Source organism: Nannobrachium achirus (genome assembly GCF_963921795.1).
Source record: "Nannobrachium achirus genome assembly, chromosome: 5".
NCBI classification, from domain to species: Eukaryota; Metazoa; Chordata; class Actinopteri; order Myctophiformes; family Myctophidae; genus Nannobrachium; species Nannobrachium achirus.
This window is the reverse complement of record NC_137814.1, coordinates 31,864,298-31,876,192: the sequence shown is the minus strand read 5'-3', so window position 1 is coordinate 31,876,192 and position 11,895 is coordinate 31,864,298. Positions and strand designations below refer to the sequence as shown.

The following is an 11,895-nucleotide window of genomic DNA, read 5'->3' as shown; positions in this document are numbered from 1 at the left end:
TTTGGGTGTAGCTGTATTGTAAATTTCATTATGGTTAAGGCTGAATCATGGTGATTGTATTGAGGTGACAATCAGTCAACTCAATAAATTCATAATTGACCCCTAGGTATGACATGTCATCACATGCAGTATTTCCGCTGTACCAAAGTCAGTCAGATGTTGTTGAACCTGAACCTAAAATGTGTTTTGTTTTTGGCCTATTTCAGCGTTTCATCAGATTTCATCAGTTGTGGGTGAAAATAAATAAATAAAAGCATTTTAACATGCAACATCTGTAATATGTCTTTTTTCAAATTAATCTGCAAATCATGTTTAGTTTAGTTATTTTAATTTGCAAATACCCCACGGATCGTGCATGTTGGTTAAACATTCGAGGATGAAACATCCCGGGCGTATTTCCATACAAGTCCTCTCACACATACCTCATTCAAAGGTAATTTTTTAAATATACTTGTATATTTAAACTTTCAATTGCTGTATCCAAGTTGTTCCATTGAGAAGCACCATGTATGTAAAAAAAATTCAAATTTAAGAAGACACATATCAACTATGTTAGGAATGTGTCATGTGTCATCTTTACTTGCATTATGAATGCAATGACCTCATTTTCCCAATCGACCTCAATGCCCTCTCTCTCACCTGCTCTCCCATTCTCAACGTTCTTGCCCTGTCTTTCTTGCCCCCTCATCTCCCCCTCTCTGCTCCCTTTCACACGTTTTACTAACCTTTCCTCATCTCTCTCCCATGCAATATTCTTTCTGCCCCTCGTCCTGTTATGATCTCTTCCCCCTCACCTCACAGTAGTACTCCCCTCACTCATGTCTGTCTTGCACTTTCCACCACCCAGCTATTTCATCGAATCTCTCCAGGCAGCCTTTTTTATGTTGTTGTGTACCTTGGTAAACTCTGGGCAGTGACATCACAAGATGTGTAACGATCTGATCCGGCCTCCGGTGTGTGATTTGTACATGCTTTTATCCACAAAGCATGCCCACACTGCCTTTGATTGGTCAGGAACATACTGTAGTAAAGGTTAGACATTCTTAGTGTCAATAATCCCTGACACAGATATTGTATCTACTCAGAAGCTTCCTTTTTCTCTTTGTATTGCTGGATTCACTGAAGCAGTGAGGTGCGTATGGCTTTCTTCCAGCTCAGTGGAATGGATGCAGGCAAAATGAAGATCGTTAGTAGAGTTTATGAACTGTTTGTTATTGATCTCTTGGGTATACAACCTTTATGCACCTTGTAATGATCTACTGTAATGGAACCACAGAGTGGCATTTCTGATACTGTGGATTGGAATAATTGACATGTGCTGTGTTTCAATGTTATTACAAGTTGTGCTATATAACTATATTATATCATTGAACTACTATTTGAAGAGTTTTATTCCAAATATACAATTAATCTGTTTAGGACAACGTTGTTCCAGAATAGCCAATACTGCATGTAAAATGTTCTTATTTCTTCCAGAAGATACCAATCCAGTCAACATCACTATAATCAGTAATAAATGCTCCAAAATACTTGAACACTAGATTACTGCCAAATATTTCCACTAATCGTAGCTCCTTCTACAACAGCTGTCACAATGACAGTAGGTTGCGAGTGTGGATATGACTCAACCTCCTCCATAGAAATGCAATCAGCTTATGCCAACGTGGAAGTCTGACAGAAAGATTGTTAGTCCCCCTCAGTCGCTTCATCTCTACAATCCTAAAATTCATAGAAGTTCACTTCTGTATGAAAATGATATGGTGCCATCATTCCAAAATCTATCTATGAATTGCAGAATGCATTTTATGACAGCTTTAGAGTCTGCTTAAATGCAGATTTAGCAATGTGAATGTCTGGGCAGAAAAGGATTCAATGTACAAACTGAACAAAACATCACAGGTTTAGGATTGTCATTAGATGGTCATGCTGGAAAGGGCTGCATAGGTTCAATTCATTAAATTAATTTAAGATTACACACTGTTCGCATGTCTAAAGTTAGGCTATGGCTTAGTGTGGTGTGGTTAAGGTTAGGGTAATTTGGGGACGCGTTCATTTCTAGGGTGCAGGCCATCTACTGAAATTCTTATTTCTTTTACAAATACAGAAGTTTGGCAGACATGATGGAATCTACTCCACTACATCTCGGATCCAAATATTGTACTTTTACTCCACTACATTTTTTTTTTTTTTTAATATTCGTTTTTGGGCTTTTATGCCTTGTTGATAGGACAGTAGACTGACAGGAAATGGGGAGAGATGGGGAGTGACAAGCGGCAAAGGTCATCCGGACCGGGAATTGAACCTGTGACGCCGCCAGGCATCCATGCCTATGTGGCAATGCCTAAGCGGTATGCGCCTGGACCAGTAGGCCAGCCGGCGCCCTGCAGAAATAAATTCTAATATTATAAAATACACATAAACCACTTTAGCCTTATTATATACCGTGACTATTTGAAAATAGCCGATCTACAAGCTCACAACGTGTCGTGATGCGATTGTGAGCTTGTAGATCTGCTATTTTCAAACATTTTTGTACTTTTACTTTTGGTACTTTAAGTACTTATTAATGCCAATACTTTTATACCTTTACTCAAGTCAATTTTGAATTCCGTACTTCTACTTGTAACAGAGTATTTCTACATTGCAGTATTGATTCTTTTACTTAAGCAAAACATTTGAGTACTTTTTCCACCACTTCATGGACTCAAACAGGTTTGACTGTCTGTGCCCAGGCGTTCTCTCTGTCCCTGTGGAGCACACCTTCTACCTTCAACTTGCTGAAGCGTGCTGGACTTCTCTGTGTACCTATGGGAATGTTGTCAGTCTGTCCATCACACGTCACGTCACACTTTTGCCCTACTCATATCTCCGCCACTGTTGCCCCTATCCATGCCAAACTTTGCATACACATTTCTTGCCTGCCAAACCACAACCTCCACCCCTCAATTCTCACATGGCCCTCTTCCAGCACCACCATGAGGCAGATTCTTGCAAAACACATTTTAAAATCCTAAAATCACGCAGATCGTATTTGTCTAGACTCACGTCATCAACATGGATCTGTCCCATTTAGCGCCACCTTCAGGCCGATTTTTTTTAAACACATTTTTGGACACTGCTCTTATAGATTTTGCCCTAAAATCACGCAAAGCGGTACACAGTATGTCTACAGTCATGTCATCAACATGGATCTGTCCCATTTAGCGCCACCATCAGGCCGATTTTTACATGCGACCTGACAATAGCTTATCTCCCGATTAGGGAGTCTTACTGGTTGTTAAGCAAGACACCCGACTTAATATTTTGAGGGCAAAATTAAGACATTATTAATTGCAAGCCTTGGGACGCTGGAGTTGGATTGGGCCCTTGTTATTATGCATATGTTATCTTGAATATCCATCATGTTTTTTTTAATGTTTTAATTTTCTTCCCAGGAAGTACCAATGAGATACAGATCTTTTACAAGGGAGACTTCGTGGAGATGGCATGAACATCAAAGCCAGTTTCAAAATAGAACAATAAAGATAATCCCACAAATCCTAATTTAAACAATCATTAACTCTTGCCACTTTCTTTGGTAGTCAAATACGTAAATCCTCAATCCCCCCCTGATTACTACATAATTAACCTCTGTCCACATTAAGAGGAGCCTGGCACCACAATTAATCCCCACTGACTTAACAGGAGGGGCAACATGTTGAATAGCATCTGTGAATTTTTAAAGAGATTGCTACTCCTTTAATTTCCCAATAATTAACCTATATCCCTGTAAAGAGATGGTTTGGCACTGTGATTAATCCTCAGCAATTTAACACAAGGCCTGAGCTTGGCATTTATCGATGACCCCGCTCAGTTCATTACCCACAGACTATTGTGCAGTAAAGGGTATGGGAAAGGGTAATTGGCAAGATAAGCATCCGCAAGAAACGGAAAGAGAGGGCAGGATGGAGAAGAAAAGAATTGATTGACTATCCCTCAGTAGCCGGGCCATAATCTCTGTGGTGCTACATGATGTGTCACATGTACCATACTGTAGTATTACATCACACAATGTTTCTCAAAGGGGGAGTTCAACTCAAGTTCTTCGTTTGACCATCAACAAAAGTACCCCCGCCCCCAAATTGCAATTTTTCTCCCTCAGGCACAATAACTGTCAACTGTGTCAAGTATGTCATCTCAAGATCAAATAACAAAGAAACCCATTATAATGATTCTAATACTGGTTCCTTTTTCCCCCTTCCTTCCTTTCTAAAGTTATTTTTTTATTTACATGATTATGTATTGTTATCTTATCTCAAATAGATTAATAAAATTATCCCCATCGTGTTTTTTTTCTTCTTCTTTTCTTCTTCCAGGAAGTCCCAATGAGAAACAGATGTTTTACAAGGGAGACTTCGTGAAGATGGCATAAACATCAAAGTCAGGTTCAAAATAGAACAATAAAGACAATCTCACGAATAGTAATGTAAATAAGACTAGTTTCAAACCTAGTATACCAAGTATGATACACTGGGGGGCTTTTAATTTGAAGGGACTAGAGCTGTGCAAGTTAATCCATATACATATCAAAATCATATGGGCTCAAACCTCACTACGGGAGCTACAGCCACCACTGCACATTACTTAATGAACATCCATGTCTCTCTCTCTCGCACGCACGCACGCACGCACACGCACACGCACACGCACACACACACACACACACACACACACACACACACACACACACACACACACACACACACACACACAAACACAGCCTTTCTATCCTCTCCCTCGGCATGTGCTGTCCAAGGGAAATAAGCAATTACAACTACAGTATACAAACTGATGACAATAATTGTTTTGGGATATGAAATGGCATGGGGCTTGGTAGTGGTGGGGGGTATTCTGATTACAAAAAGTTTAACAAAATCGTAAACAGACAAATAGCAGACTGATCAATCACTATGGACTCAAAAGGCACTGAAACAAAGGCAGGAAGTTGTTTACAATATCTGAGAGTGTTCTTTTAACATCACAAAGACAGATGAGAGAGTTGAGGTTCAGTTTGCCTGGCCTGAGGCACGTTCTAGGTTTAGGGAGCAGGATAAAAGCAATCCCTCTGTCCTGCTGCAGTTCACTCAAAGGGTACATTTAATTGTTAAGCTTTTATATGAACGGTCATTTAAAGGTAACGTTCATTAGCCGTTTCCCAAGGATGGTTTTGTATAGTCACGCATACCAATACTGTATCCTATGTGCTTGAAAAGGAAGAACAACTAATTAAACTGTACAGAGTAAAGGGACGAGTCCTATATCTGAAACAGGCGATTATCTTATGACAGTGCTTGGCAATAATACAATGCAACTGCTAAAACAGAGTCACCATAATCAAAAGTCAAAAATAATAAGATGGGACTGAAAATGAACCTGCAACCAAAAGCTTACATGCATATGAAGCATGATTTCAGATTTTACAAAAAGCTACGTGTGTTCTTTCAATCACAAATACTGTGATTAGATAGCAGTGCATTTCCATGCTCAATTTTCATTGTTGCACAGAAATGATTGCTTCTGCAAAGCAGCACCCAGCCACCCCGGTGGATCCACCCTTTACTAAAAGTGCACAATAAACAGAAACAATTTCTGAGAGCAAATATGAATATAATTCTTTTGACTACACGGTTATACTGGTCTCATTCAATATAGATCAAAAGATGTACTGAAAGAATGGTCTACTACACAATGAAATTGATATTAAATGTGAGAGCAATATAGGCCATCAACATACACCTACCGGTATGATCTTGAAGTGATTATTATTATTTCATCATCAGATTTTAAAGATGCTCAGATGCAAGGGCATATAACTAATCAAAAAGGCTATTGAACAAATTAGGTCAAATGAGCAATTAGCCATATCGCAAGTAAGGTTATGTGAGTGACAATATCATCTCAACTTTGTCAATGATTGATGGGTAACTACGGTAGACAGAGATGCAGAGGGTTGTATTGTTCTTCAGAGGAATATATCGTCGTTGTCGGGTGAAAACCTTGTATGTCCAAAACCGTTCGTTTTGTATTTATCATGAACTAGTGAAAACAGCCGATCTACAAGCACACAATGCCTCGCACTGCGAGGCGTTGTGTGCTGGTAGATCTGCTGTTTTCACTACCTTCGTGCGACGGCTTTGTAATATGCACACCGCAGACAGTCAAAAGAACGTACAAATTTGAAACTTGGAGATACGAGGTTTCCACCCGACAACGACGATATCATGAATGTTGTGTCATGGATACAAAGGAAACACAGATAATAGATTATGAAGTGTGAAGAAGTGTGAAACATGTCTTGATATGGTAAAGTACAGTACATTGTGCAACTCCTTACTGTTAAATAATAGCCCTAAGCATTTTATTTATTTACGTTTGTTTGTTTGTTTGTTTGTTTGTGTTAGTTTGATAGCACTCCCTGTTGCTGTGAACTTACCAACCTCTGCGGCCATCACACTGATGTTGTGCCAGGCCATCTCCTCTCTGTCCAGACTCTGAGTGGCTCTGATGACGCCGCTGTTCACACCGATAGTGAAATACAAATGCCTGTCTTCATCCTTCTCTATGAAGTACCTGCAGTACGAGGCGATAGCAAAATATGAGCCTTCAAATCATTCAGCAAGCAAAAAGGTGTAAGGCCAGTGTTAGTGAATTAAGGCCGTCCAGTGCATTTATGGCACTGCAAGGCCCACAGGTTATCATAACATAATGTTGTGTTTTCATCATGTCTGAACGGTTTCTGTTCATCTCGTCCCTATACACATTTAATAATGCACTCCTGCTCTGTTTGCTGCTCTTGTGCCAAACATTGTTGTTCTTATTGTGTGTCAGCACCATTGTTATACCAAGTCACATTCCTGGGCATGTCTTGTACGTGGAATGTGTTTATAATTGTTGTTAAAGGACTCCACGGGAACAGAGCGCATAGGTCACACATAAAATGCAAGACTCTCTTTCTCTCTCTTCTCACTCACTCCCACACCGCACAGAGAGAAACATTGTATAAAACAGCACAATACCCCCCACAGGCCCCAACCTTGTTATTGTTTTGTACCTGACGGCGCTGTTGGTGCTGTCTGGATCGACGGCGGTCACCGTGCCGACCTGCGTGCCGGCGGGGGAGTTCTCATAGACATCCATTATGTAGTAGTCCATGGAGAAGATGGGCGGCTCGTCCACGTCGCCGACGATCACCCGCAGCGACGTGCTGTCCTTGAAGGGCCCCAGGTGCGAGAAGCGGGAGTCAGTGTGGGCGTTGGCCCCTTCGATGTGGAGCGTGTGGGCCTTTCTATTCTCATAGTTCAGAGCCTGGGCAGGAAAGGGAAATAAAGATGCTATTCCTTAATCTTTTAAACTACAGGGCCTTCATTTACACACCAATTCTGCAACCAGACAATACGAGAAGCTATTATAGAGCTATATGGCAGAATGCTATACACAACCTACACAGTAAGTACTGTGAGAATATTGAAAATATTTAAAGCAATCGTGGCTCACCCATCTGAAGTGTTTAGATGGGCGGGCGTCATTAATCCGCCAATTGTGTTGCTACTTAATGGCTCAATGGAACTAACATAACATAATATAATATCACAATGAGTTTTCTTTTTTTACATTAATTATATTAATGTTATATTATCATTTCAATCTTTGTGTTTTGCAAATTATTTTTGGGCCCACTTGCAATATCATCCACAGCCGACAGGTTGAGAATCACTGACACAGGCAGGCTACCATGTTGATGATCATTATTTACTGATGATTCACAGCCTACTGTATCAGTATGCAACTCAATTGAAATAGAAAGAAATGAGCTTGAAACATTATTTCAATGTCAACACCTCTAGGAAGCCCACTGTCTGTCTGTTTTCTACCTGCTTGAGAGAGATGATTCCCTCCCTGCGGTCACTGTCGGTGCTGATGGAGAAGATGGCGGCTGCGTCAGTGTTGGTGATGGTGTAAACCATGGCTGCGTTCTCTCCCTCGTCTTCATCGTTGGCTCTGATCCGACCCACTGCCTTCCCCACCGGAGCAGACTCTGGCACATACAGCTGGTAACTCTCTGAACAAAAAGTTTTTTGTTTTAATGTTTGAAATATATCGAAGATACACAGTGAAAAGTAATTTCAATGTCCAGAGCTGGTTCTGAATAAAGAACTGAAATGTTTTTTCAGCTCAACTGCACAAACAAAATCCTCCCCGTTTAAAAACACTGTTCACAATTTCATCTCATTTCAAAGCTTATGCGCTGACCATTCCTTGTTGAGCTGCCCTGGAAGTAGATTAATAGAGTCACAGTTGTGTAGCCGTACGAGAGCAATTTAGGACACAATTGAAGTTGAAAGTAAAATTGAAGTTATCTAGTGAGTTCACATTGTTGAGGAAGCGAGTAAAATAATTTGACTGTCTGCGGTGTGCACACTAAACAACTTGACTGTGTGTTAGTATACAATGACCAGTACATTAAACCATACTGTATGTATTGTTAATGGCTTCTCGCAGTGCTTATCACAGCCCAATCTGCGACAGAGCCAAATATCAAACCTGCCAGATATTCAGAAACGCTTGGACTTGGGCAATGGCATGTTAAACATGCCCAAGTCTAAATTAAGCACACGTTAACTCCAAAATCAGTAACTCAACTCAAACCACAGAAGGCATATAACATTTGATTTTTAGCGCGTGCGTGATGGTTTCTCTTTCAATTCAATTCAAAATGGAGATTTGAGATCCTAGGCCTGCTCTCAGCATGCACAATAAATATGACACTGATTAGCCTAGTAATATGCAAGATTATCCGTGGACAGACACACAGACAAACACAGACACACACTAATTGCCACTCTCTCTCTATTGCGGTGGTGTGACAAATACACACAAATTACAACACATAGCTATGATCCCCATGACAAATGAAACCCAGTAAACACATTACGTTGCACATACAGTAGTTGAATAAATAATACGCACATGAAACATAACACAGACACAGCTGTCTCTCCCAGCCACTAATAGCCCAGCACAGTGGTGGACAGCAATGAAGTACAGTACAGTTACTTGAGTAGTACTGTACTTTACTTTCACTCCACTACATTTCAATTACATACCGGTAGATCGGCCATTTCCCTATTTCTGCCACTAATATTTGACAATTTGGCCAATGTTTAATTTGTCATATTAGAGGAATTAAAAAGTCCTTTTAGAAATGTGCAGATAGCCTCTATATACTTAAACTTTATGTTGGTTTGTTTACTGTTGAGTGAGAAAACAATGTTGCACATTAAGTTAATCATCTGGGGACCCCCAAAAGATCATTTGGGGACCCCCCCGATGGTCCTGACACACAGGTTGCTAGACCGCACTCTTGCATGCACAACAGTAAGCAAGTTAGAAGAGCAGTTAAAGAGGCACCTGAGAAAAATACAATAAAAACAAACAGAGATATTTTCAGTGTAAATATCAGTTCAGGTGTCAAAAAGGATAAAGGATCATCTTTAAAGAAAAGAAAGAAGAAAAACTTTTAATAGGGGCAAAAATAATGACCAACTTTTAGACAGCACAGGGTCTTCTTGTTTACACTGCTTTTGAAACATCAGCTATTCTCTTTCCAGTTTTTAAGATCACCCATGTGCTCCAGCTTTTTCCTTTTTGATGCTGCTTTAGTCCCTGTCTGAGAAGTACTGGCGCTCATCCTTAAAAATAGGTTTTATTGTGTGGAATCTCTCAAGATCAGTTCACAGGTACAGGTATGTTTATGGAATGAACCAAAAAAGCTGCCGCTTCCAGCAGCAAGCATAACTTGCAGATTGCTCTATGCAGTTAGTTCACCATATTTAGCTGGACCTCAACAGCAGGCAAATTAAATGACAATTTAAATTCTGTCAGATAATTATAAAGATAAATTTGCGCTTAATTTAGACAGTGACACAGAGGCATGGAAGGTGGACGGAGAGCGAGGGAATGACCAGTGGTGGAAAAAGTACTCAAACTATTTACTTAAGTAAAAGTGTCAATACTGCAATGCAGAAATACTCTGTTACAAGTCCGGAATTAAAAATGTACTTGGGTAAAAGTACAAAAGTATTGGTGTCAAAAAGTACAAAAGTGGAAAGTACCCATTATGCAGAATGAAGTTTTCAAATGTATACAATTAATTGACAATAGCAGATTTACAAGCTCACAATGCGTCGCATCGTAACGCAAAAGCACTGGAAATTGCATGGACACAATCAAGTAAAGTACAAATACCTCAAAATTGTACTTGAATACAGTACTTAAGTAAATGTACTTAGTTACTTTACACCGCTGGGAATGACACACAGCAACAGTACAGCCAGGGACACGTTGAAGAAAGCATTTTGCGTCCACGTGGTATTCTATTCACCCTAACCATTGGCTGCCAAAATACGTTTTTTATGCCACACACACGCACACCTAACATAACAATGCTAGCTGTATAGGGGAGTCGTCAACATTATGTCATTTAGCTTGGAAAATCTTCTTTGTGACGCCTCTTTATCCTTGCTCCTCATTCCTTGGAGTCGGAAAGATGTCTATCAAAATGGCCCCCCGACTTTGGTCAAGCGAGTTACAGTGGCTGAAGCATTTCTCCTGAAAACATATAATTAGACCCTCCAGAAAAAAACGCAGGCAAAAATCCTTGATTATGTGATCTTATATGATTAATCATTGATTATGCAGGCAAAGATATGATTAATCATTGATTATGCAGGCAAAGATCCTTGATTTTGCTATGAAATATATGCTGGGTGATTTCATGCCGTGAAATTACGGAAAGTTGCGGAATATGCGAAAAGTTGCGACGTATGTGATTTTTCGGATTATGCAGGAAATTATGCGATTGCATAATATTTTTTTTTCTGGAGGGTCTATATAATGAATACCGGTAATATGTTTGTTTCCACAAACACTATGTTACTAAAGAATATAAATAGGCTCATAATTTGTTTGTGTCCTTGAATAGTGAATTAAAGAATGCATCTAAAATATTACACAAGGCTGGTTGGGTTGCCATGGCATTTGCTATATAACATGTCTTGACATGTTTAATATACTATCATTAGCACAATACCAGCATGCTAGCCCCAAGCTGTAATTGTAGAGTGCCATTTGCGTGTGTTTGAAGGTCTGTAAATGAGCATATCTATCTACATATGCATGAGTGTGTGTGTGTTTATGCATGTGGTTGTATGAGTGTGTGTGCTCCTACAGTACGTGTGTGTGTGTGTGTGTGTGTGTGTGTGTGTGTGTGTGTGTGTGTGTGTGTGTGTGTGTGTGTGTGTGTGTGTGTGTGTGTGTGTGTGTGTGTGTGTGTGTGTGTGTGTGTGTGAGGGGCTGTCTAGGCAATATTTCATAACAGTACTAAACATGATCATCTGCACGTACACACGCACGTCGCACACGCTATCATACTCTGTCATCTCTCTCATGCCATCTCATGCCATTGATGCAATGGCCATCTGGGTTGTTGTGGTGCATGTAGCCATGGGCTGTAAACCACTGTCTTACAAACCTATTCAGTAGCACTATGTTATAGTCTCTTGTCTTGACACCAGGCACAGATATATGTAAAAACAGACATGTTTAACATCCCTTAAGCTTTGTGGTTTTGTGTGTGCATGATAAGAACAATAATGTGTCAATTTGAGCCTAATTTCCTGTTTTTTCCCCCATTTCCTTCCACTCCAAGTTGAAACATTTTGTACAATTAAGATGTAATCCTATAAGCACATTTGCAACAACAGTAGCTATATTGTAAGATCCTGGATCCTGTTCTTTGCCATTTATGTTTATATTTTATTTCATATACCACACATGCATTTTCTCAATTCAATGCAT

At 39.9% G+C, this 11,895-nt stretch overlaps 1 protein-coding gene across 1 annotated transcript in view; it reads right to left on the bottom strand.

The window, feature by feature from the left end:
• Positions 1–11,895, bottom strand: part of LOC308284999 (cadherin-18-like) — a gene marked incomplete at both ends in the record, with an annotated part of 162,810 nt that overhangs the window by 49,107 nt on the left and 101,808 nt on the right. The window contains 3 exons of the mRNA XM_080725719.1: positions 6,473–6,609; positions 7,091–7,344; positions 7,911–8,098. Coding sequence (XP_080581845.1) covers positions 6,473–6,609; positions 7,091–7,344; positions 7,911–8,098 — 579 coding nt within the window. The remainder of the gene's footprint in view (positions 1–6,472; positions 6,610–7,090; positions 7,345–7,910; positions 8,099–11,895) is intronic.